The 27,842-nt window shown below is 39.8% G+C and overlaps 1 protein-coding gene across 2 annotated transcripts in view; it reads left to right on the top strand.

The window, feature by feature from the left end:
- Nucleotides 1-1,011: 1,011 nt before the first annotated feature.
- The window catches only part of RUNDC3B (RUN domain containing 3B), a 32,420-nt gene continuing 5,589 nt past the window's right edge, over nucleotides 1,012-27,842 (top strand). Inside the window, exons 1-9 of one of the 2 annotated variants that reach the window (XM_035129962.3) lie at nucleotides 1,012-1,400; nucleotides 5,467-5,582; nucleotides 5,730-5,863; nucleotides 6,999-7,084; nucleotides 7,925-8,014; nucleotides 9,256-9,336; nucleotides 9,887-10,055; nucleotides 11,548-11,705; nucleotides 24,089-24,235. In XM_035129962.3, the coding sequence (XP_034985853.1) occupies nucleotides 1,297-1,400; nucleotides 5,467-5,582; nucleotides 5,730-5,863; nucleotides 6,999-7,084; nucleotides 7,925-8,014; nucleotides 9,256-9,336; nucleotides 9,887-10,055; nucleotides 11,548-11,705; nucleotides 24,089-24,235 (1,085 nt within the window). In that variant the 5' untranslated portion in view covers nucleotides 1,012-1,296. The remainder of the gene's footprint in view (nucleotides 1,401-5,466; nucleotides 5,583-5,729; nucleotides 5,864-6,998; nucleotides 7,085-7,924; nucleotides 8,015-9,255; nucleotides 9,337-9,886; nucleotides 10,056-11,547; nucleotides 11,706-24,088; nucleotides 24,236-27,842) is intronic. The other variant, XM_035129963.3, reaches the window with a different exon arrangement.

Raw genomic sequence — 27,842 nt, 5'->3', positions numbered from 1 at the left:
GGGGACTTCAGCATCGTCAAAAATACTGCCTTTCAAGATTTGACAATACACTTTTGATAATATGTATTTTAAAATTGTTCTATACTGTCTAAATACAGGAGGCATGTAGAAATGTTTTAAATAAATAATAACCAATGTAGGCTTAATATTTAAACAGCAAATTGGGAAAATTAAGTGGTTTTACTGTCAGGTTGCGAATATTCGGTACCTTGAAGATTTAACGGCTGTATTGTGACATATGTTTGTGTGGACGAGATGGCACCTCTTCATATGCATGACTTGCTCTCCTCAGCCAATGGATGCACCCATCTGAACATCTGTATGCCTCTATAGATATGCACACACACGTGTGTGTAATTATGCCTGTTATCCACCAGGCTGTGAATTTTTATTTTATTTTATTTTGGGGGTGGGGGGAGTGAACTGGGCTCCGGTGCTTTTACCCTCACACCTTCTCATGTATGTTAGTCGCAGATATAGATCACTAAATAGATAACATGTGGGGATCCTGCCGGGAAATCGTTATCTGACGAAAGAAGCTTTGGTGTCCAAAAACGTGACGCCGCTATAAATTCTGTTTTGCCTTGCAGGCTCCACACAAGCATCTGTAACCCACCAACGGGGCTCACGGGCATTGCGAATAACAGTCTCAGCAACAAAGGACCGTGACTTTTATATAAGCGCAAGGCGAGGAGAAAGAGAGAGCGTATGAATTAACTGCGGCGGGCGAGGGCGCACCTCCGCCTCACGAGCCGCTTCAACTGCACACCCCCCCCCCCCGCTGCTACCCTCCTCCTCATCCAGTGCTCCCCGCCCTTTCCGAGCCTCCTAACGGACAGCTGCTGCCATTATGGGGAGAACCCACGAGCCCCTTGCCTTAGAAGACCAATCCCAGTTCTAGGTCCCGCCCCTGCTGCCGTGCCATTGGCTGGCGGAACCGGCGCTCTGCAGTCCTGGCCTCGGGGTGCTACTGAGGCGATTTCTGAGGTGCAGCCGCGGCTTCGGAGGCTCAGACGAGCGAGGAACCGATCGGAGCGGAGGAGACGCTGCTACCGCTGCTGGGACCCCCGGTCCCTTCTCCCGCCGTGGCCTCATGCCCGGCCGCGCTGCCCCCGTTTGGGTGCCTAGTGGAGGGGTTGCCGGGCTTCTCCTCCTCCTCCTCCGTCGCCTCTCGAGGCGGTAGCTGGGGCGGGGGAAAGGAGCGGCGGTAGAGCAGCCGCTGCCCCCACCCCCGGCGTTTCCCGCCCTCCGAACAAAGGCGCCTCCTGAGGCCCCCGCCTCGCCCTCTGCTGCGAGATGGCGTCGTTCAACATCGGGGGACTCAACGCCTCCTCTCGGAGGAGAAGCGTCCATTCCCGCAACGCCACTGTCGAGAGGCGGAATCTCATCACCGTCTGCAGGTGAATGACTCTCTCTCTCTCACACACACACACGCAGGCACACGGGTCTGTCACTGTATGTATGGGGCTGCATGTGTCATCGATAACCCCGCTCAGTTGGCGGTCCTGCTCTGCAGTGCACCCCCGCTGTGTTTCAAGGGGCTTGCACAGTAAATGCCTTCAGGTTTTGCTGCCTTAATCCGGAGTAAGCGCCACCACCCCGCTCTCCCCCCCCCCAGTTCCACTCTTGCATTTAACAGCAGGGAGGGAACCCCAGCATCTCCTCCACCACGCTGGCTCTGAATGGTGGGGGGGTGTGTGACAGGATGCTCAGAGGGCAGCTAAACTCTGCTTAGGTAGACTTCGGGACCAGAATAGGGAATTCCCTCCAGTTTTGCATTTGTCTTCTCTCTCTCTCTCTCTCTCTCCTCCCCCTCCTTACACCTTCCTGATGCTGCCTCTTGAGCATCTGTGCAGAACTCTTTCCCTTCTTCCTTTCCCATCTGTGAATTTGCTACATCTAATTGCATGTGCGCTGTTACCGGTAGATGTGTCAAGTGGGGGATCCTGTGACAGTTTCTGAGATTGGAATGCGATCTGTGTTAGGGTATTTGTCAGGTGAGTGAAGGTGTATAGCCTGCCTGATTCTGGCCCCATCAGGCGCTTTTGAATTACAGAGTTGGAAGGGACCACAAGAGTCATCTAGTCCAACCCTAGATGAATCTTACGCTCAACATGGGGCTTGAACCCACAACCCTGAGATTAAGAGCGTGATGCTGTACTGTACTGTGAATGCCAAGAGAGAAATATTGAGTTTGTATTTGTCCCATTAGCTATACAGGATGCAATCTCTCTACCTCGCAGCTCAATTATACTTAACCAGATCTCAACTTGACAACAGTCTGTGTTGAATGTCATGGTACTACTCCAAAGCATATGGAGGGAAAGTGATGACCATATCCTGGGTTCTGTTCTATTAATGTGACTAAGGAAAACACAGGTGATGTCTCTGCAGAAGAGAACTGGTGTAACGGTAATGACAAGCTCCTATTGATAATCGGAGAAAAAGCCTTCCCCTTACCACAGATACTGTGTCTGGCTTAGTTCCCATGTGTTTGTGTCCCTGGAGTTCTTCCCTATATAAATGAACGGTTTAGCTTTGCCATTCATTCTATTGGGGGGAGATTAAAGACTGCTTTTGTGGCGCTGTTATAGTAAAGGCGAAAAATGTCTCACACGGCATGGCATAGATTTCACTGAACCATGGTGTGTAATCTCACCAGGGAGCAGTCTCACAACCACCCTCCATCTTTAAAAATGTGCACTTTGCTGGTCTGTTTATATCAGCCTCTTCTTAGCATATATGTGCTTTTTTCTCTGTAATGCTCTATTCATAACATTCTGCCAAACTCTAGCAGGCTCAGAGTTTGACTACGAATATGAAGTGTTACATCTATCAAAACAGTTGTCTGAGTTCCATAGGACACAATAAATAGGTTGAACTTGAAGTCTAAGATATAGCTGAGGTAAGTCAAACCTACCATTCTCACCAGACACTGGGATCCCTGAGTGCAGGAGCTTAGTTTCTCCCAAACATCTCACATTTGGTTCTATGGGTAAAATACACACAATGCACTTAAGAACAAGGTTGCAGTGGAAGAAAACCTGTCAAGCCAGCAGTGGGGAAGCATGGGGGCTGCAGTGGTCCAGACATGCATATATGTCAACATTTCCATCCCTTCAGGCTGTATTTGTGGGAGAGGCTTTTCTCTCTCTCAATTATCTATGCAGGTTCATTGTTGGTATGGGTTTGTGTTTGGTTGAGGGGAATGAGAGGGTGGCTAGGTGTGAAAAGCCAGATTGGCTCTGTCTGTTGCCTTTTCCAGAGCAATGGTCTCAGTGCTTGGTCTGATGGTATGGAGTGGTCAAGGTAAATGCAGGCATGCAATGGAACTGAAGAAAATAGGGGAAATGATCAGTCCCCTCTTTGCTTATCATGTGATGCTCTCTTCCCATATTAATGACAAACAGAATAGTATTCATTTTTTTACTTTATTAAATCAATAATATATACAGTACTTCAATTACATACACAAATAAAGAAAAAGCAATGTATTTGAATGAAAATTAATCATGGATAATACAAATTTGGGTCATTTCATTCACAGTCCTGGGGGGTAGGGGTGGGAATATTATTGTTATTGAGAGGCAGTAATATATTTTTTAAAGATTTGTTTTATTGTGTTCCAGGTCTTATGATATTCACACTTAAAGGTGAAAAGTTAATAAATATTCCAAATACTAGTGTATTTTACAGGAAGCATTTGAACATTGCTATCATCATCTGTTGTAAATATGTATTACAATCGGGAAGACTTGGCTTAAATGAGGTTATAGCCATGATTTATGTTTATGGGTTTTTCCCTTTACCTTTGTGAAATTTCACATGCTCAGCATCTTGTATAAGCTGGTATGCTGACACTTGCACATGCATATTTACATGTTCCAGAGTTATAGATGGAGGTGGGTAAGTTAATGTTGAATGTTCAGGCACCAGAAATTGATTTACCGGTTTGTGTAATGGCACATTCATGGAACCCTGTGCACAGTGTGCAGGCAAACGTGTATTTCTCTTACAAAAAGAAGAAAAAGGCTGGCACAGTTAAAACTAAGGCTCTAAACATTAATGGTGCCATTACTGTATTCTTAGTTGATCTAGTCTGTAGAAATTGCCTTTCATTTAGCTCTATACATTAGAAGTAGATTTTTCTGTATTAGAGCATGTTAATTATTTTCAGTCAGAAAACCCCAGTGTTTTATTATCTCAACTTAGAACCATATTTGGGGAGTTTTTTTATGTGAACTGGGACACATTGTCATATCAAAATGTGAGTAAAAAGGAATGCTCTGGGTGTTGAACTCACACTGTGGGTAACTTTCAGTGAATTTAACACCCACAAACTTGTCATGTCTCACATGATTCAACTGATAGCTCTATTCAGGTCCTGTTCTCCCATGTTCATCCTCCAGATTTGTGCCACTTTGTGTCCTGTATTTCGTTTGTGTGAGAATTCATTGTAGTTTTAAAGTATGAAGAGAGACTAATGCTCTCCTTCCCTCTGCTGTAACAGAGAGATAAGGTGCGTACTTGCTGCCAATATTTGATTTTAAAAAGCCTCAAAACATATACCGGTACTCAATTCCTAAGCTCTGTTATTTAACACTCATTCAGTTCTTCTGGCAAAGCTTTGGAAATATGTACTTGCCTGCTCATTTGTAACAGTCAGAATGGACTTCAGGCAACCAAGCATAACCTTATCCTTACTTCTGCATATGATTGTGCTCTCTCCTGCCAGATGTATCTACAAATACATCTTTCCATTATGTTTTTTGAATTGGAACAATTAAGTACAGTGCTGTGGCTGCTACATCTGCAGTCCAGTTTTGAAACAGACAGGCTGAGTGCCTACCTGACAGCACCAGTATCTGTGATTCTCCAGTTGAGTAAATGCAACAATGTACTACTATAGGTGATCATGCAACTTTCTGACATGTTTAATATCTAACAATTTTTTTTGACAAATTGTGTAGTGTGTACCACTCAGTTACTATCTGGTGGAAGAGAAATTAGGGCAAGTTCATTGGCCCCTCCCACATCATTGTGTTCCCATTACAGTATTAGCTTCTTCATCTTCCACATACCGTACTAGAAGTCTATCAGGAAGCCTTCTGTGCTCATGTAGGCTTCCCATCTGAAGGAGTTTAGAATTCTGCTCTTCTGGGGAACTAACTCAACACTTTTGATAAATACTTTTGGATAATTGTAATCTGAACTTCTTAACAGAACAATTACACCCCTTTGAAGAGGCACAAATCAACTGCTTAATTGGCTGTGGAGTAAGAGATACTTGCATACTAAGGTGGAATATAGTGAAAAAAACTCAAATATTGTTAAAATCTAAATGTATTTGTTTTGGAAATTACAAACATCAGTGGTGTGCTTTTGTCAAGAAATATGCTTCTCTAAAATACTATGCTGTCCAACCTGCATTATATTCTAACATGAATTAAACTTTTTGTATCTTAGGTTTTCTATCAAGACACTGATTGATCGATCCTGTTTTGAAACTATTGATGATTCTTCTCCTGAATTTAACAATTTTGCAGCCATTCTGGAACAGATTTTAAGCCATAGACTCAAAGGTAACTGTTCTGATTTTATGTTATATGACACTGGATCACCTGCCTATACATTGCAAATATAAATGAGGTTTAGGCTGTTTTGTTATGGCTTCATCATAAAGAATAGACATTTTAATTGTTTATTTCTCTTTCTGATATCTGTTTCAGGTCAAATCACTTGGTTTGGTTATGAAAGTCCTCGTAGCTTCTGGGATTATATTAAAGTAGCTTGTCGCAAGGTTTCACATAACTGCATTTGCAGCATTGAAAATATGGAAAATGTTAGTTCTTCAAGAGCTAAGGTTAGAAGGCTATTCATTTTTAAACGTTCTAATTTATAGCTGATGTCCCTATACTATTTGCTGCTGTTAAACATTTTATACTGATAGATGTATGCAAAAGCTTTCTGTGCTGGTTTATTTTGAGGTAAATTAATGCTGTGAATAAGTCAGGAACCTTATATTTTATTAAAGCCTGTAAGACTTGTTATATAACTTCACTCGTTCATGAGTTTTTGATTCTACCTTCTGTGATGGGCCAGGTGGTGTGTGTTTGCAGTTGTGTGTGTCTTTTGGAAAGCAATAGATGATGTTACTGCTCTAACCGTGGGTCTGTAAACATGATCATTGCTATCATCAGAATGCTGTTTTAAATACTGCATTTGACCAGATCTCCTAACACGAAAACTTTAATATGAATCTTTTTCTGGTGTGTGTAGGTGTGTATTAATATTTTGAGTTTCATATAACTCTGCATCTCAAAGGATTCTTAACTTGAAAGTTTCCATATGGTTTCCTGACAAAAACAGAAATAGTACAATAAATTTTATTTTGTATTTCTTAAACTAGTTAAAGCAGAAATGTATTGTTCATAACTTTTGGTTTGTCTAAAAAAGATATTGCCCTAGTATTACCATATGGTATGTGCACAGTGATGTACATTTATTTAAGGGTGGATACATGATGCAGGCTGGGTTCACATATGGACTGTGTGGTGGCATGCATGAATATGCAGGAGACAAGTGGTGAGAGTTCAGCTGTCATTTGATTTGGATGACTTGGAGGAAACCATTACTCCTCTGTGCTTTCATTGTGGGTTGGCACCAACAAGTACTTGAAAGAGATTGCTTTTATAAAACCCAAAAACCCACCCGCCAGAATTGCTTACACTTCTGAGTACTGTACTTGCTTATTTTTTTAAAATTTTTTTAATGAAGTCCACTGGGGTTTTGCTACAATAAGATTTGTTCACTGTAGACTTAATTTGGGGAGAAATGGACTGCAGGTGAATGATCACTAAGTGTGAAGCTTATTGCTTTGCTTATTGCTATGTGACACTATTGTTTTCCTTCTGTCAGCTTGAATGGTTTTCAGAGATATAATTTGTATTCAGTTGTTCAGTCTAACAATACCTAATTCATGGCTGCTTCTTTTTCAGGGAAGAGCTTGGATTAGAGTAGCGCTTATGGAAAAGCATTTGTCTGAATATATTTCCACAGCTTTGAGAGACTTCAAAACAACCAGGTATTAATCTTTATTCAATCTTTATTCAAAAAATTGAAGTATATTTCAAAAGTTCATCTGTGTAACTCTTTTATTACCCCAACATTTGTTCAATTATTGGGACTTAGTCATTTTTCACTTTTCACTTTTTGCGCTAAAAATAATTTGTGTATTTGGTCCTGATCAGCCAGATGTTTATCTTCTCCCTCCTCAGCTGGCTCACTTTGACAGGTGGGTGGGACATCATCTGATATTACAATCACATTAGGTCACTGATATGTGGATGGGCCCACCCTCCTGTCAGAGTTGACTTACATTGGTGGGGGTGAGGACAATAACCAGAAAAGCAGCAGCTATCAAGATGAAACTCATCAATTCAGTCATGTTCTCTGCAGGGTTCTGAGCAGGCTTTAACACGCACACCCCAATCAGTTGATGAGTGGGGGGTAAAATCTTGTTGCCTTGTGGGTGTGCACAAACAACATGGGATTGAACCACACCTTCATCCATAATCTGACATCACCTGCCTATTGAAGAGATGTCAGTGGATTGACTGGTGGGCATGGTTTTGGAAAAATGGTGTTGCGGGCCAAATTGGATCCCCTGCTTTATATAGTGATGGAATACTGAAATCTAGCACATGCTGGATAATATGTTTCTTTTTGCAGAGTAACATTTTACTTTATATTTGGCCAGTTGATGTGATTAAATAGCGTTTTACACTTGCGTGCCCATTTCACAATATGAAATATGAAATTGCTAGCTGACAATGCTGATTGTTTAGTCTGTCTTTAACTTTGTGTAGCTAGCATGTCACTAAAATGGCAGAGAGTATAACTAAACTGGAAATTAATCTTATAGAAGATTCTATGAAGATGGAGCAATTGTCCTGGGAGAAGAAGCAAACATGCTAGCTGGTATGCTGCTGGGCCTCAATGCTATTGATTTCAGGTATCCCTGTGGATTTAAAACTTTCCTGTGGTATAAGGTTGTTGAAATATGAGGAGGGGAAGCTTATGAAATTTGGGATTGGAAATATCTCTAAAAGTTCATAAGCTTATTTTGTCCCATATAGAATTAAAGGATTTGTCTTCAATTTTTTGGTGGCATATGTCCTAAAATGCCAGTCTGAAACTTGTATCCTGTTTTAAATCTAGTTTATTGCACGGTACCTTTTCATTATGTTTTTAGTTGTAGAGTTGAGCATATAATTGCAGCTACTTGCTCAGCATGTATGTATCTCAAATTAAGGAAGTTAGCTTTGCTGAATGTCATCAGAAGATGGGAGGAGTGTCTTGTTTTTCCAAGGTAAAACTGGAAATTGACACCAAGTGTTACATCAGATGTAACACTATGCTGTGATTTAGTATTATGTTAACCTTCGCAAGCTTCAGACTTACATGCTTCCTTCTCCTGGCAATTTTGCAAGGAGTAGATCAGAAGCATTTGCTTTCTAGTTTTAAACTAACCACAGCTCCCAGTTGAGAGAACTGTGATTAAACAATGGTTCATGAACAAGCCAACATTATAAGCCATATATTTGATCTTGTCTGAGCTTCCCACAGTTTCTGCAAGTTCAGATAAAGTGGGGAGCTATGATTAATTTTAAAACTGAAAGTCAAATATCTCATTGGGGCTGCATCAAAAGAAGAAAGGGGAGGGTGTGTGTGCAAGTTTGAGAGTCATGCAGACTTATTCATGGAGTGCCAAGTCATAATTTAGTGTTATGATCATCAATCCCTAGTCTCTAAGGGTTTTCTATTTGCCACTCAGCGCTTTATAGTAACCATAGCTATCTGTTATATGGCAGAATTAAACAGTTCCCACTAATATCTCCTCAGTTTTATCTTTTACAGAGTGGTAACATCAAGTACAATACAATAATTGTATTGATTTTTTAAATATATTTATTGAAATAATTATAGACTGTACTTTCATTTAAAATATCACAAGAATTCTTTCTTGATGCGCACACACAAGAAGTGACTTTTTGCTTGCCAGTGAAACAGCTGATAATTGAATTTTAATTCAACACAAGTCTAACTTTTCATTACTGAAAATAGTTTCCATATATCCTGTGTACTGGCAATTTTGTGAGAAAATCAAATTATATGCTAAGGTTATTTAGTATTAGTTATTTAGTATTCGTTTTCTTGATTTAAAATTATTACTGATTTCTTGCCTTGTATAAGCTTCTGCCTCAAGGGAGAGGGCCTGGATGGCAACTATCCAGCTGTGATAGACTTCACACCTTACCTGAAGTTCACCCAAAGGTACCTTTTTATTCTCGTAATTTCCTCTTGGCTGTAAATTTTAACTTACACCAGGCTAGCTTTACATTTATTTATCACTTCAAACACTTCAAAGTGGTTTTCCGCTTGTCCTGTACTTCCTAGATGTGGGTCCGAGTGGTTTTGCCTTTGCCCCACTGCTTTCCCCCGGAAAACCTGCTCCTTAGTGCTAAATTGGGACTAACAGCAGTCTGCAGAAAACCCAACTGATGTTTGTTCTGATTCAGCACTAAACCACAAGTTTTCCCAGGGGAAAGCGGTGGTGCAAACAGAAGTGTTGTGAACCGCCTTGAGAACTTCAGATGAAGAGCAGTATACTAAATAAATAAATGTGTGACAGCCCTAAAACTGAGTTCCCAGTGTTTTGCACAAGGATGAACTTGCAACTTCATGATGCATGTGTAACAGATTTCAACAGTTGCATCCAACCCTACTTAGGAGGTCTCTTCAACAATGGCTTGCATTTCTAAAGCACTGTACTGTATAGAATTTTGCAACAAGCTGTTCTTAGATCTCAAACTTGGTCCTTCAGTTCTGACAGCATCAGTAGTGATGAAGAAGAGCTAAGAACACTTGGCAGTAGTGGCAGTGAAAGCAGCACACCAGAAAACATTGGTCCTCCTTTCAACATGGATGAAAACAGCTGGTACAACAAATGCAAACGGGTGGAGCAAAAATACCGCCTCACACTGGAGCAGAAGGTAAAACCTTACTTGGGTACTTGGGCTGAAAGAAGCTGGAGATATTTGGTGTGTTACAATTGTAAATAGAAAATGTTATAAACTTAATTTTAGAGAAATTTGTTCTTACCATTGGAAAAGAATTGCTTTTTTTTGTATTAATTTCCAGTTATGGAAACCTTCAGATATGGCTGCTTTAAACAAAAAAGGAGCTCACTAGAAGTATATCACATTTACTTTCCTCTTGCTGTAAATGCTCACAACTAGACTAATGGTAGCACATGAAGTCAGTATAGATTATATCGCCCAAAATGAGAGTGCTTAGGAAGGACTTGGAAAATAGTAGATTATCTTTCATTTTATAGAAGAGCAGACAGCAAAGGGTTAACTTCTCTTCTGCCAGAAGATCAAAGACTTTACATCTTGAGAATAGAAGCCTCTAGGATGCATCTCTTTACCCTGGCTTTTGACACTTGAGATGTGTATTTTCAAGAGTCACCCTATTCCTGTGACTAATTTGTTTTGGCTGCTCTTAATACTGAATTTTAAATTATTGTAACCCTGGAGCCTGCTGGTGAAGGGCGGGTAGTGAACTTAATAAAAATAATGAAGTTGATGTCACTCCGTGCAAATATTGGGCCTGGCGAAGGAAAAACACTGCTGTTTTGGCAATTCATCTGTGCTGAAGCCACAGTTTATTCCACATCTCCCCTCTGCACCCGTTGAACATAAGCCTCAGCCACTGATAGAAGCAACTGTGCTTAAAAGCACTTTAGCTATAACTACCCGTACTAAATTTAAAAGAAGCTTTGACTATGTTTTAGTAAAAGTTGCAGGTACCTTTGGAAACCACTAATTCAAATTATTCCTTAAAACAATTACTCCTATCCCCTGAGTTGCAAATCTAAAACACTAAAAGTAATGTGGAATGAAAGTTGTAGAACTTTTTTTTCTTCTTGGATGTTTTTGTCATGTAAGAACATAAACAGAAGACGAGCCCTGCTGGATCAGGGCTGAGGTGCATCTAGTCCAGCATCCTCACAGTGGCCAACCAGACAAAGCAGGCATATTAACAGAAAACACCATGGAAGCTTTCTCACCCTTCTGGGCTAACTTCAGCTTTCATTGGTCTGGCTGAACTATTATAATATTCTGAGTCCCAGCTCCTTTAGAAAAACTACACATTAAACACGCTCCTGGCAACACACTATAACAATTGGAAGGCTGCCACACCTCCTTCTATTAATGGCAGTCATGTATACCTGACATGTTAATTACAGAACTGTATACAAAACTACTTATTTGTTAAACAGAATGATTTAAATAGTTTTTTCTTAGCTTTTTATAATTGATAGTTAATTACCAAAGAATAAGTTTTAACATTTTCTAACTACTAGTTTCAAGAAGTATCAAATGCAAGAGAGCTCACCAAAATACTTAAAAAATAAATTTTAAAATAATAGTTGCTTGGTTTGCAAATTTTGCAGTATAATTAATACTTATGTGTTTCTAGGGTTATCTGGAAGAGCTAGTACGCCTTAGAGAGACCCAACTGTCTGAATCCATCTCTCAGAAGAAGTTATTGCGTCAGAAGGTAGAAGCTATGGATATGGTTCATAAAATGGAAAAGGAACAACTTGAGTACATCATTGTGGAACTGCAAGACCAGCTGTAAGTTGGATGTAGTGCAGAGAATATGATGGAGAAGTAACGCTTTTTAAATAATACTGTAGTTTTTTGGTCATTATATGAAAAAATCCAGCTCATATGTTAATCAAATTAATGTAGTTCAGTTACAGAAACTGAAATTATATTTGAAAATCCTGGGGGGGAACCAATTTTTTTTTTTAAAAAAATGTACAGTATACTGCCCACTATAAAAAAATCATGGCAGTGAACAGCATAAAATCAACAATAAAATTACATTCATAAAACAAGCACAAAATACATCACAAATCAGTAAGTAAAATTAATACATCAGCATAACTGGATCACCCCTCAGGGAAAACTTGGGTTAAGTTTTAAGATTTAAGTAGGTGCCTAAATGCCAGTGCTGTAGGTGCCTGCCTGATGTTCATTGGAAGCATTTTCCAAAGGACAGATGTCACCACATAAAATGTCCTCTTCTTACCGGTAGTGGACATAAGATGAACTGTGGGAGCATACAAAACAACTAAGACTGCCTCTCTTGAAGACTGATGTGCCTGGCCAGTGGCATACAAAGTAAGGAGTTCCCAGAGGTAATCTGGTTCCAAGTTGTTCAAGGTTTTATATGTAAATAACAAGACCTTAGACTTGGCCCAGTAGCATATTGGCAGCCAGTGTAGCACTTTCAACACAGGTATTATGCACTGTTGATAGGGCATCTGCTATAACAACCTTGCTGCAGATGCCTTATCCAGTCTTAAGGAAAGGCCCATAAAGAGGGCATTGCAGTAATCCAATCTAAACTATGATTGCCTGGACTACCATAGCTAAGCTATGGTATCTAGCAGTCCAGGAATAGTTGTAGCTGTTGCATCAGCTGACATCCAGGGGCAGTCCTAAGCTACACACCTGCTTCTTCAGAGGGAGTGTAACCTCATCTAGAGGAGGCAGCTAACCTATTTTCTGAATCTGGGAGCCTCTCACCCACAGAGCTTCTACCAGCTTTCTTTATTGGTCCTCATCTAGCACACCACTGTTCCCATGAATTGGTCCAGCTCCTGTGCTGCTACACCTGAGTCAGATGTTTTGGAGAAATAGAATTGGGTGTCATCAGTATATTGGGTGCCAGCAACATGTTGACACTGTGTTCCAAATCCTTTAATTACCATTTCCAGTGGGTGGCTTCTGCTTCCAGGAGATTGGCCAAGAGATTTCTCTGAATGGGTACAAATTTCTTCATATCACAAGAACAAATACAATGACAACATAGCAATCTGAATTGCATGAAAAAGCTTGCCCTAGGCAAAAGTTACTCATCTTATGGCCTCTGTGGACAGTGCAGAGGCTACCCTTGGAAGCTCCCAAAGTTCTTTACAAGCATAAGCCCACTGTCCCTTTCTTTCAGCTAATGCAGGGGCACAGGTTCCAGTGGGCAGGTGGGCCACTCACTTGTCAATCACTTGACATCACATCAGGTGACTTGTTTTTGCCTGCGTAGTTTGAAATAAAGCTATACAGATCAAGACCCAGCACTGTCCACTGATTCTGAGGGCTTGCAAGGCTCTGTGAATGATGTGATTTCAGCACAGGGCTGAAATCCCCTTTGGGCCTGCTTTGTAGGGCTGGTGAGCATGGCTTTGTCAAAACAACCTTCCAGAAGAGGTTTGGTGGGTCTGTTTAGGCCTGTGCTAATGGCTTCCCTGTCATTCCCCATGTTGTGGGAATGGGATTTGTTACTTATTAAGAGATCTAGAGAGAGTTTTCCTTTAGTCTGTTGCCAGTTGTTGGAATGAACATATCCTAGAGGGCCTTTAAGAAGAGTCTCTCAGGATAAATTGGAATAGGAATGGAATCTCTGCCTCAACATATGGATTCTATATTCTCCAATAAAAGTGTTTAACAACTGCATACTAATTTCCATATTATGATGTATGTGTAAGATTGGGTATAGGCTATTATTATTATCACCAGAGATCACAGGGCAGGTAACAACATAAAAATGCAAAATAAGAACAAAAAATACACAATAAAACAAAAAACAAGCCAGCAACCCCCCTCCCTGCCCACAAACCTATTTAAAGGGCCATAGAATGTTAATCAGCCTAAGGCCTGATTGAAGAGATGTTTTTCACCTGTTGCCTAGAGATATGTAATGAAGGTGCCAGATGACGCTCCCTGAGGAGAGCATTCCAGAATGGGGAGCCACTGCAGAAAAGGCCTGTTCTCATGTTGCCACCCTCTGGACTTCTTATAAAGGAGGCTCATAAAGAAGGGCCTCAGGTGGTGATTTCAGGGTCCAGATTGGTACATATGGGTAGAGGTTAAAGCTATTCTAGCTTTAGATAAGACATTGCATGTGACTCTTGATATTTTTCTTGGCAGGTTTACTTGCCTTGGACAATGTATTAAGGTTTGACTTATTAGAAACTTCATTTTGAACAACTATTTTAATTCTCATTCAAATTTAAAGATTATTAGAAATTTGTCAACGATTTGTTAGCTGAGATTGATGACAGCTACCGGTAAGTGTTGCAGTTATAATTGCAGTGATACTTAGGTAGATATGTAATATTTTCTTCTTTTTATAATTGTATTAATTTTTCAGTAATAACAATCCAATATAGACCACATTAATACAATACCAAATCATAATTCAATTTAAAAAGCCAATTGTCAGATTCCACATTAAACATTTCGGTTGACTTCCCAAAGTCATGTTGACTTCCCATGTTATGAGATTTTTAGGAGAAGTTGATTCCTTGTTCCCACTCCAATCTGCTTACTTAATCCAAATAATACAGTTCCGATGTTGATCCTTTATTTTAACAGCCACTGATGTGTTGACTTTTGTTCATATTTAACTGTTCCATATCCTTTAATTTGCAAGTGGAGTTTATATCTGATAACTCTGTGTGATTTTTTTAAAAATAATGTTCAACCTTCCTTTCTTGTTGCAATCAATCATTTTCGGGATTTCCATCCCACTCCAAGGACTCAATTTTACTGCTAGTGACCTTTCACTATCTTGCTTTTCTTAAAACCGAAAGTGGTCTGACCTCTGGCGTCTGGCCATTACTCCAGGCTCACTTCCAGCATTTTCTTTGAATTCTTTCCCATCTAATAACAAGCTGATATCTCGCCAACACCATAGTAAATCAAAGTTCTAGTCCTCTGTAGGAGGGTATTGCCATAGAACATCCCAATATTTTCCACACAGTTCCATTCTTTCAATTAACCTTTCAATTAATCCATAAGCATTATAAAGTCCTTGTTGATTCCCTCTTGCAGTCCATTAATAATTGCAATCCATTAATAATTACAATCCATTAGTAGCTAATTTTCTTCTTTGGTGAAGAGTTGCCAAATCATAAAACAGCATAGTGAATATATAAAAGAGAAAACTAAGGCTTCTCTCCACCACATACCAATCCAATTACGATGAAAATCTTCTCCAGATCGAGACCTTGGCAATCAGTGGCTGATTCATTTAGCAGGTTAACTTGTCTCTTTCTTCCAGAGTATGCCTGTTTCTTTAAGTCAGAATTCTGATAGGTCTTAAAAAACAGAAGAATCTCCGCTCAGGGTGACCATGTTGGAGAGTTTCCAATGTGTGCAGTGCTATGTATTCAGCGTCCCCTGCGCCCTGCATTCTGTAGGAGCGGGAGACAGATACTGGACGATCTGCGAGTGAGAGCTCCCCCCCCCCCCGCCGACCGGGGTTTGTTTGTTTTTTGCAAGAATCATTACTCTCAAATTATCCTTAATTGGCTGCATGCCTGGGGTTCACTATCATGGGAACTGCTGTTTACCATGGTGGCAAAACCTGTAATATTTTCTATACTTGGGATAGAGTATTCCACACAGGAACTCATAGTGCCTTGGTCAAATTATTCAAGTTGGAAATCTAATGTATTTGGTTCCTCTACTTTCAGTTACCTCTCTAGTTTCCCCTAGATACTATGAACAGTAGTTTTAGGACCAGATTCTAAATCCTAGAACAGCACCAATTCCTTAATTCAGTGTTTCTCAAGGTTGGGTCCTCAGCTGTTGTTGGACTACAACTCCCATCATCCCACTGATCCTGCTAGCTACGGATGATGGGAGTTGCAGTCCAACAACAAACTTGAGTTCAAGCTTGAGAAACACTACCTTAATTGGTTCGAGCTTGCGAAATACTACCTTAATTGTACCATGGCTGAAACAGGGATATTTGTAATTGTACCTGGATGCTGGTACATGTTTTGAGAGTCACTTCACTGCTGAGTGTGCTCACAGGTGTGTGTGCGAGGGAGGGAGGGAGGGAGGGAGGGAAGGGAGAAGGAGAAGAGATGGCTTTAGGGTGGGCTGCAGGGTGAAAGGGGAATGGGCAAAAACCCCTTCCACTAATTGAATGCAGTTTCCTTCAGTTTGTGGAAATGCACCTTTTGGATCAAACTAATATTATTTTACAGATTTTATTTAAAATGTTAAAAACAATTACTAAACCAAGTGTTGTCCTCCAACACAAATACATATACACATGTTAAAACTTGGAAACTTTTTTACATTACAGATTAAGCTCACACATGCAGTAAGCAATTTTTAAATGCCCCCTTAAAAGTAAAAAATTTTTTACTGGCTTTTTAAATCTCAGGGGGTTCTCAACTAAAGACTTGAGATAGCGCAAGCAGATTCCACCCTATGTGCCCATATCTGATTTAGAGGTGCATGGTGGAAGGAGGCGGAGAGAGTGTTCAATATTCTTAAGGAAACATGTTGATCTTTCTTAAAACTATATATAAAATGTACTTCGTGCATAGTGTTTTGTTTAGCTGCGTCACCTTTTCATGTACCGGTAATATGTGCTTACAAATCAGGTGTTGTGTGACACTTGTGGAATCTGTGCTTCTAGCCAGAAGTGGGTAGAAGGTTAAAGTTCAGATAAAATTTGTTCCAGCCTTTTTACTTTCATATATCATTTTAAAGAACGTGACTACTCATGTGAGTCATCCTTTTTCTTCTTTTAAAGACAACTCAGCTTGATTTTTATCGCCTGTTTCCAGTTATGATGATAAGAACATAATAGCCTGCTGGATTAAGCCAATGACCCATTTCATCTAGCAGTTTGCTTCCACAGTGGCCAGCCAGAAGCTTGCGGGAAGCAGCAGCTCACATTTGTCACTAGTTTGGCATATTCTGAATTTGAACATATTAAATCCAAGTAACAACCAAAAAAGCCCCCCTCCCTTTATTTTGCATTATCTGTATATAATTAGAATTACATTCTAGATACAGTTCTGGCACCACTGTATTCTGCTCTGGTCAGACCTCACCTAGAGTACTGTTCCAGTTCTGGGCACCACAGTTCAAGAAGGATACTGACAAGCTGGAACATGTCCAGAATAGGGCAACCAAAATGGTCAAAGGCCTGGAAACGATGCCTTATGAGGAACGGCTTAGGGAGCTAGGTATGTTTAGCCTGGAGAAGAGAAGGTTAAGGGGTGATATGATAGCCATGTTCAAATACTGTATATAAAAGGATATCATATAGAGGAGGGAGAAAGGTTGTTTTCTGCTGCTCCAGAGAAGCAGACACGGAGCAATGGATTCAAACTACAAGAAAGAAGATGCCACCTAAACATTAGGAAGAACGTCCTGACAGTAAGAGCTGTTCGGCAGTGGAATTTGCTACCAAGGAATGTGGTGGAGTCTCCTTCTTTGGAGGTCTTTAAGCAGAGGCTTGACAGGCATATGTCAAGAATGCTTCGATGGTGTTTCCTGCTTGGCAGGGGGTTGGACTCTTTCAACTCTATGATTTAAATATTCATCTCATCATTTGTTCTTAAACAGGAGTGGGCAGCTTAAATGATAAAGATTGTGTTAGTGGGGGCCATTCTAGAATGCTTTTCACAGGCAAGATGTGCATAATAAAATTGCCTTTTTTTCTTTCTTAGCCTATACTTTAGATGCTTGGTGCAGCTCTATGTGGACCTCTGGGCGCTGTGGGTTAAAGCACAGAGTCTAGGGCTTGCTGATCATAAGGTCGGCGGTTCGAATCCCTGTGACGGGGTGAGCTCCCGTTGCTCGGTCCCAGCTCCTGCCCACCTAGCAGTTCGAAAGCACGTCAAAATGCAAGTAGATAAATAGGGACCGCTCCGGCGGGAAGGTAAACGGCGTTTCCGTGCGCTGCTCTGGTTTGCCAGAAGCAGCTTTGTCATGCTGGCCACATGACCCGGAAGCTGTCTGCGGACAAACGCCGGCTCCCTCGGCCTATAGAGCGAGATGAGCGCCGCAACCCCAGAGTCGGACACGACTGGACCTGATGGTCAGGGGCCCCTTTACCTTTACCTAACTCTTTTATTAGCATTTTTTTGATACCGCATTAGTCAGATTGTTGTGAGTCATGGTTTACTTAATATGAATCATCTTTTTAGCTGCGTATCTGTAATACTCTGGAGAGTATACTGTACTGCCATAGTTGCTTTGCATGTAGGTATAGTCTCTGTAAGAACATAATGGGCTTCAAAGATCTGAGGGGCAGACAATATTCTGATAATATATTAGCAGAAGAAACAGTAGATAATATTTGATTGGTTATTTAACAGCAGCTAAGTTAGTAGAAAACTATTAGGTGCATGTTGCGAGTTGCTTTTTGAAAATGTGTTAATGAAGTTACCTTTTGCTAGCATATTCCATTGAAACATTAAAGGTATGTGTTGTTCATATAAGAAAAAGACAATTTTTAAAGCAACCTGTCAGGTCTTTTACCTCTACTGTACTTCAGATTTTCCTTAAAAGAATAACTTAAGAATGGTAGGGAACAGTTGTTTGAAGCTAATGGCCAGTCAAAGTCCCCCAGGTACTCAGAACTGTACTGAAAATTTAAATGGCAGAGCAGAACATTCTGTACTTGAAACAGATGCTTAGCAACAGTTGCTCATGCTGTTAGCGATTTGAAAAATGTGTAATTGGTACTTTAGCAGTTTCTATTATGATTCGGAGGTGTGAAGAATAGATCACAGTTCATGGAAAGCATTGTTTTTTAAAACATGACTATGACATATTTGTTAAAAATCCAGGATTTTTTTTTTTTACTATAAATGTCTGTTCTGATTCCCTTTGCTCTTTGTCCTCAACTTTGATCTCGGCAGCTAGCCACTAAATGCCATGGCATTTGAATCAATTCAGACTGTTCAGGCTGTTTTTTTTTATATAGAGGTTTTAAAATTAAATATGGCTATGACTCGCTGTCAGTGTGACAGAAGAGATTTGAAATTACATGGTGGGATTTAAACTTAAATGTGATTACATGACTCATTATTTGATGAAACTACTTGATTTTAAAAAAAGATAATGCCAGAAATGAAACCCATAACTTTAATCCTCAACTATGTCCTGTACATAAGAGGTAATGTAAATTGGCATAGTATTTTAAATGCTGGACATTTTAAAATTATTTACAAAAGTATACTAAGTGACAGAATTCATATGACGACCATGGTCTAAACTTGTGAATAGTCTGAAAGATTCCTGTTCAGTTGAAGAATCTAGCCCTTAAGCAAATTTTTAGTAAAATACCACTCTGAAACAGATTATGCAGAAAACTGACAAAATAATTGTATAAAAATATTGCACATTAAAATTGTGGAGATAAGATACGACTTTAAATTCAGTTAAGTTGTAACAGGTTGTATAGTTATAAAATGGTGAACGGAACACAAGTGTTTGAATATTAAAGCTGAAAAATAAAGCTAGTCTACTTCTGAGAGTGGCACTCAGGCATAAAAAGCCCTATTAATTTGTTTTTCATAACCAGGAAGGCTCAAATATAATATTTGTAGGAATCTGTGAAAAGTTGTGTTTCACTTGTGTTCTTCTGAGTAAGGATATTCATCTGTATGAATAACATTTACCTTCTGCCCTACCCAAGTCGGTGGGGTGGGGGCAATACCTTAAATATATAAACTTGGCCATCTACTTTATTATCAGGGAGTTTTAACCTTGACACATCCTCTTATGACCTGATATTATCAAGACCAGGTGCATGTCTTGTGTCTTCAAGGAGTTGTGCTTTTGGTTTATATATCGTTAGAAAGCAGGCAGGCACTATTCCTGTTTCTTATTCCTATTTCTATTCTTATTCTTATAAGTTTCAGAATCCAGTTTAAATTTTTTTTATTTCAAAAGGCCTTTGAATTGTTGTTTTCAGACGTTTTAACATATCTTTTGAATTCTGTGTATTGTATGGCTGAGGCATATAGTGAAAAGCTGCAATTGATTGGATAGAATAAGCCCCGCTCTGAAGTGGATGTTAGCTTTTATTCCATTGCTGCTGGCCAGCAGTGTTAAGTGTCTTGGGATTTGCTGCATCTTCTGCTTTGCACATTCTACCATGGCAAAAAGAGCCAAGCAAGCTTTTTTCATTCTTGCCCAGTTTGCCTTCACCAGTCATGGATCGAGAGATTGTTTCTGTGATATAGATATTTAATCAATTTGGATTGCGTTCTGTACAAATCCCTGGTACATGAAAAATCATTGGCAACAGGGGAAGGGAGGGAGAGAGAATCCTAATCCTTGTTCTGACTCTACTGTATTCTTTTAATTTCATTATATATATTTTTATTGTAGATTTAGGATTCCTTATCCTGAAATCAGCTCTTATAGATGTTGTTCTTGCATAAGAGGAATGTGAAAAGGGGGAAACGTAGCTTGGAACCGGTGCATTTGTTTATTATTAATATTAATATATTATATATTAATATTAATATTTACTGGTTAATTGCATATTGACTTTATTGATCTTGCTTGAGGTTAGATGGCGCCTTGGGGTTCTTATTTAGAAGCCATCTGGGCATTGGGAGATATATAAATTAATAAATAATGATATGCCTTGTATGTGCTGTTTCTCTGGGTTTGCACATTCTTCTGTACTATTCTGTTCCTACTTTTTGCTGTTTTACATTACAAATACCTTGCCAGGTTTTGAGCAGGTACTCATGATGTAATTGTTCTCCCCCTTCAACTAGATAGTGTTTTGAGTAACTTCAACAGAGTTACTTTTTTGTTTTCTTTCCTATCCCTACGGAGGAAGCAGTTTTTGCTTAAATATTACACTGTGATAGGGATGTATGGGATGTTAGAGGAGGCTTTCTGAGCAGACGAGACCAATAGTGGGTCCAACCATCAAGAAGGTGGTTTCTGCATGTGCTGTAGAGGGAAGTGTGTGGCAATTGGGGCTCATCGACCTGGGAAGGTAGTACATCCAGGAGAAGGAAAGCTCTGGTCCTAAACTGCTGCCTTGTGGGATATATTCAGGAGAAGAAAAGGCTAAGGAGTAAAACCTGCACAGATACTGAGTGGAGTCCCTAAGACGGTTGGATGGCTGCTTGTACACCTCCTTCCGGCAACTCTAGCAGCCAAGCTGGTGCTCAATGTATTGCTCTGCTTTCCTTTGGACCACAACAGCAAGGCCAAGGTCTTGTCACCATGGACCTCCATACACACTGCTCAAGCTTGTGCCACGAGGTGCACTCTGTTGTCTCTTGAGACAGATGGGTGCCAGAAGCATTGCAATACAGTATGTTACTAAATGGCCAATAGTATGGGATGAGGAATGAGTAAAATAGCATTTGAAAATCTTGCAAAATAAAAATATATGAAAATTTTTCTTCTGAAAACAAGCACATATGTCAAAGCCCTTGTTGCCTGGTGTGTAACAACATATAAAGGATTCTTTATGGCAAAACATTGTGTCATTTGTCATAATGCATATTAATCCATTTTTACATTATTTGTATCACACCGAAGTTCAAGCTGGTTTATAAAAATCAAAATCTAATACCAATTTAAAATACAATAAAGATAAAGGTTCAAAACAGCACTGCAAAATAGCCTTAAACAGCCCCACATCTATCTGCAATTAAACCCGCCAATGTTCATACTAAATGGAAAGTTTTTACCTTTTTGACTGAGACTTTTGTGGATGCAATAGAAAGTACTGAAAGCACACAGGTGCCTATGGGTGCTGCCTATGGGTGCCATGTTGGAAACCCATGCATTAGGAAATTAAAATGGTTTTTCCTGGCACCTAAAACAAATCAAAGTAGGTTCAAAGTAAATATATTTGGTGATGACATCATACAATCAGAGTGCTACAACAGATAACCACTGTCCTTGTGTTCACCACCTAATCACATAATATATGGCATGTGTATATTAAACTACTAATAAATTTATCATGGCTACTACTTGCAGAAGAATATATTAGTCTGACTTAATAGTATGTGGGAAAATTATTTCCAGGATCAGTATTCCTGTGAAGCAGCTGCTTCTGGTGCCAGTTTCCCTCCATATGTATATCATTAAAAAAAACAGAACAGGATTGGGCACACTTTCACTTTTAACTGCAGACATGAGCATATTTAAGGCTACAATGAGTACCAGTTTACCTAGACGTAAGTCACATTTTGAGTAGACCTGTACAGTGTAGGTTTGTGCTTTAAGGCTGGGTTTGTTATTTTCAGGAAGCATAGAGATACATGTCAGCAATCTGAATTTAGTCTTAAAATAGCCATGAACAATTGAAATGTGGATCTGGTATGTAACAGAGTTGGCATATTTGGAGCCACTTGCAGAAACAGCCTTATCTTGGCTTACTACTTGTGGCTTGTTTGGGAGAAACAAACCATGAGCACTGCTTCACACATAATGCTAAGCCAAGCCTTGTTTGTTTGTTCTGTATGTAGGCAAAGTAGAATAGAAGCAACTGAGCAGCATACTGCTTGTTCATTGTAGACCAGGGCTGGGGCCAAATTTGGCCCTCCAGGCCCTTTTGTGCAGGCCTTGGCCACCAGCCCTATATACAATGCCATGGTTTATATGAATTAGTGCTGTGTAAGATAAGGCCACTGATTTATATTTTACATGAATACCCAGAAATTTTGCTAATATATTTTATTTTCTGTTCCTTGGGGAGATTGGTACCAAGTCTCCCAAGAGTGACAATTCTGGGAAATACCCTGAGCAGAAAACTATGCTGCTTGTCAATAACTAGAATTCTACTATTGTCATCTCCTCCATAAATCCGCAGTTTTGGATTCCCTTAGTTTGTTGGGTTTTTGTTTGCTATTGGGAGTTCTGACACTATACTAACATGTAGTTAGAGGCAAATAACACACCACATGCATCATTGCATGGGCTCACATCCATGACATTTGAAATTTCAACAGATTTGAGTCATCAAGGTGGTGCTGACAGCTCATTCCATAGAGAGGGGATATGTGAAGGAGATTTATCCAATAGGAGAATTCATAGTACTGGTAAGTAATCAAGCTATGGCTGTACTGTTAAGTTAAAAACACTCCCAGTCTCCCAGTCTTTCCCCATGTTAAATACTTTCCCCACTGTGAAGTATACCTGCTTTTGATCTTACAGAAATGACACTTTTTCTGTAACTTTTCTGACCTGAGATGGTGAACTTATTTTCAAAATGATACAAATGACTTTTTTACTTAAGTCACTTCTCTGTATCTTTACTCTTACTTGGCTTTCTTGCTGGGTTTTTTTTTTTGCCTATGTGTCAGGTATAACTCATAGGTAATATATTGAGACACACATATAGACCCCAAATTAAGTATTTTTCTTTACAGTAGTAGAAGTAAAATTCCACAGTGCAATGTAATCAACCTGTTTAGAAGGTACACAATGAAGTTTTTGAAGAAAACCACTAGGAAATCAAACTACATTAAGTTTGCCATGAGTAACTGTATGGAAACCTTCATTAACACATTTTTTCTTTTAGTTTTGCCACAGAAAAGAATTAATATAAAGTAGCACTTAAAATTCTCTATTTGGTTTGTTTTCCAGGATGAAATAAAAGTGAAAAATAATAGGTACTTTAGTTGCAATGCAGCTGTTAACAATTTTTTTGTACCTTGTGAGTTCTATTGACAACCATACTTCTGCTTGAAAGAAATGTGAAATTGGACTTTGATCTGGACTCTGCTACAGACTGCTGATATAGGCAGATCAATCTGTTTTAGAGCTTAATACAGTACCTTGATTTTTTTCTTTTGTAAAAGTTATAAATTAAGAACTTAGAACTTGCGCTGTTTGCTAACTGAAAACTAAGGATAATATTTGCTGTTTAAGAAGTAGTACTGTATTTAACTCATTGCTTTTATTTCTACATTATTTGCAGTTCACTGGTCATCTCATCTTGTATACTGTAGTGTAAGTCTCTCTCTGTACAGTTCCTTTCAGTTTTTTGTTTTGTTTTCAGTATTAACATTCTGATTGAGAAGTCTCCTTGGAGGAAAGGTGCTTTAAGAATAGCATGCTAGCAGGTGATTTTCCAAGAATGAGCCTATTTTCTTCCTGTGATTTAAGACATTACTTCTAATGGCATCAAATTCACTGTGTGTTCACAGAACTGTGCTAAAGAATAATGATTTAAGATCAAGACAAGAATTAACCACCCATCTCACCAATCAGTGGCCTTCCCCAGGAGCTCTGGATGTTAATGCTGTTGCCTTGGATACACTACTTTATCGAAAGCAAAATAAGCAATGGGATGAGTAAGTTGAAATATTTGTGCAGTGCTCCTAGAAATCCCAGAAATTTCATTCTTCCCACCCCCACTCTAGTGCATCTTGTCAACCAGATTATGTATGTGTTTAAGGGGAAAACTGGTAGATAACTAAACATTAGAAAGCAGAATAGAATTATATAGTAGCATATTTATCTTAAGCACATTAGGTTGTATGCAGCTAAGTCATACTTGTGAGTACAGACACATTGGAATCAGTGGACAAATTAGACAAGTATATTGAGTTCAGCAAGTCTTCTCTGAGTATAACTTAGTTGGATGCAACCCATCTGCTATAATAAATCATACTCGTAAGCACGTAATACTTTTTGGGTGGTATCTAAGTCATACTCAGTTTAGACTCTTTGAAATCAATTTCAATAAACTTGTTAGTCATGACTGAAGTCCATTGATTTCAATGAGTTTGCTCAGAGAATCACTTAATTGTATGTATTAAGTGATTTCCAGAAAATCTTAGAATAACCTTTATTATCTGTTTTAATCAACAGTACCTGGTTTACATGCTGCATAAAACCATAGTTTAAATCAAACTACAGTTTAATGAATAAGCAGCATGCTGGTGCAGAGTGTTCATGGTTTCTTGCTGGCTGGCTGTTCTTGATTTATTTAGAGGAGACAAGCTATGAACCCAGATTCAGAGCAACATAACAAGCCAGAATCTTTTTTGTTTTGTCTGCAGCATGAGAGGAACAGGAGTGTTGAGGAGTACCATGGTAACTTTTGAGTATGGAAATTGTGGCTCATTCACATTGCTTTGAACTATGGATTAATGTGATGTAACTGAACCAATGCAAATTGTTCTGCGTAATGAGTTTAAGCTTGAGTAGTAGTAGTTGTTGTTGTTACTGGCATTTTTATCCCACTCTTTATCCAAAAAAGGTTCCCAGAGTGGTTTACAAATATAAGTGAAGTTTTATCATCAACTGTAGTTAAGGACATACTCAATTTGTCTGGAGTGTTCATAAGGATCATTATACCTTTAATGAAGGTTATCAGTAGTCAGATGTAATGTGTGTGTGTGGGAGGGAGGTTCCCATAAAAGATGTGGCAGGGGCATGATTCCACAGCCTTATCAGCAGTGGGCAACATGTGCTCTTCCAGAAGTTGTTAGACTCTAACTACCATCAACCCATCAACATGAGCAATGGGAGTTGTAGTCTAACAACAGTTGGAGGGCCACAAGTGTCTGTTCTTGCTATATAGTTCAGCCTTAAGTCATCTTCAGCCTTTAAAATTTATTAGAATTATATTTTCATATTAAAATGGAAGTGCTTAATTGCATTATTACCTCAAATTTGCTGAGATTTTACTTGGATGTTATTTCACTATTGAATTTAGCATCCCATGGTACATTCTGCAACATAAAGGTTGGTCTAAAAATTATAGGAACATGGAGTGGAATCAAATTTGTTCCCTTGCTTTTGATCCCGTGTTGTCTAATGGAGGAGGAGCAGGTACTTTGGGCCACTGCACCATTTGCAGACCCTAGTCCCCCCTAAAAATCCATTCCAGAGAGTTGAAGGACCTTCCAGAGCAAGGTGGAAGGTGGCATGGGGTAGAGCTGTTGGGGAAAGGAGGAACTGGCAACATTTGCTTCCCCACTACATTTTGTTGTTGGTGAAGCTCATTACTATGGGTTATGCAGCACCACCTTGTGATTGAGGCATTAAAGTGTTGATTAGGAAAGTGCATGCACAGGTGCTACTGGAAGGATTTTTTTAAATTTTGGTTTCAGCTTCCAGAATTCAGTTTGCTTTCCTACCTTGAGTCGAGTTGTCGCTGTTCTTTGTTGCTCCCTGCCTTTTCTCACTAAATACTATATATCTTATCTGCGGGGTGGTTGTTTTTTTGTGTGGTCGTCCTGTTTTCTGTGGAGGTCTCCTGTTCCTTGAGTAAATGAGTGTCTTCATGTACTTCACTTTAATTTCCCAGGGCCGGGGTGGGGTGGGGTTAAGGTTTGCCAGTTGGACGTCTTACAGTTTGCTGTTTTCATAGCTTTTCAACACTGCCTTTTTTTACGCTGTTTCTCTGCTGTTAATTCCTCTGTTTTGTTTTCTTCCAGTATGTTCTTTCCCCCGTGACTTTATATTGTAGTTTCTGCCACCCTGTTTCTGGCTTTGTGTTCCTCCTTGTTTTCCCTTCTTGGTGCCCACTTTTACAAAGGGTAGGAATCAGTTGAAAGTTTAAGAGACTCTTGTATTGGGAGCCATGCCCAGGAAGCCCCAGCAAACCACACCTTCTTATTAGGCGTTTGTGTTGGTCCCGTGCTCAGATTCCATTGCAGATGTCATTCTGCAAAGCAATTTGTCTTTTCAAGAAATTATGTGTACTGCATCCCCAGTCAGCTCTGGTTGTCCTGTGGCTTGCAAAGTGACTCAGAAGTGCAAACATACTGAAGGGGCTGTTTCTCATAGCTCTGAATTGAGAGTACAGAAGTGCATTTGTTATAGGGATGAGTGCTCAGCAACAGAGGGGATGAGTTCTTGAATGGCTGTCTCCTGTCCTTTTAAAGAGAGAGGCTGTGTTGTGGGATGTAATGTGGTGGAGATGGATCACCAAGCCCAGCATGTGAATGTTTCTTGCTCCCACAGCTCCTCAGAAGAGGAGGACTTTGAGGGATTCCAGGGCTCTCCTGTCAGCCCCCAACCCCAGGAGTTGCCTTGTTTAGCTATGCCTCATTCATAACCTATTACTGTTAACAATGCTGCTGCTGGCACTTCTCATCAGGCTGCCTCGCTTTTCTCCCCAGTCTGTGTTATTTTCAGTGAAGGCCTTAAACCCAATCAAAGAGGTACCATTAGGTGCTTTTTATTTAGAGCCCAGGGGGTTGGATCCTGAATCTAATTCTGTGCCTTCCAGTTCCCATAGTCAGCTCTATCTTGTTCCTTCTCATAATTTGGCAACTGCTCCATCTCTTATGGCAGGCAGCCAGCCACCTCCTGATGCCTCTTCCAGTCAATTCCATGCAGCTAAAGGCATTGCTGTTCCAGCTGATTCTGCATCTAATGGCCCTGCATTAAAGGGGAAAATATGAATCCTTATGGGGAATTGGATATTGAGGAAGTGGAATGAAGCGAGGGATCTCAGTCAGAGGCTCATTCCTCTCAAAAACCAAACTGTTAACTGCAGCCAACTTAGATTCAGGTGAAGATGAAGTCTGAGGAGAAAAATGTCGTGGGGAAGTTATGGCCAGATCCAGAATGTCTGACATCCATGGCCAATATGGTGCCATTAGAATTAGCAGAGCCCTTTCTTCCCAAAGTTTCTGTAGGAGTCGAGGAATAACCGGAACTGGAGGGAAGGCATAAAGTAGACCAGATGGCCACAAAGCTGCTAGTGTATCTGTTGCTTCTGCCATCAGACAATGGAACCTGGTGAAGAACCTCTCAACCTGATATTTTATGTCTGATGCAGAGGGTCCACTTTGATTATGCCATAACAAGTCTTAATTTCCTGAAATACAGCTGGGTGTAACATCTACTCCCCCAATATTACCCTATCCACGGTCAGATAAACTGTTGCTGACTTGGTGTTTATAGAGAAGTGCCCAGATGAATCAGCTGACTCACTTACAT

Source organism: Zootoca vivipara, chromosome 11, assembly GCF_965207765.1.
Source record: "Zootoca vivipara chromosome 11, rZooViv2.hap1.1, whole genome shotgun sequence".
Classification (NCBI taxonomy): Eukaryota; Metazoa; Chordata; class Lepidosauria; order Squamata; family Lacertidae; genus Zootoca; species Zootoca vivipara.
This window is presented reverse-complemented; position numbering and strand designations above follow the sequence as displayed.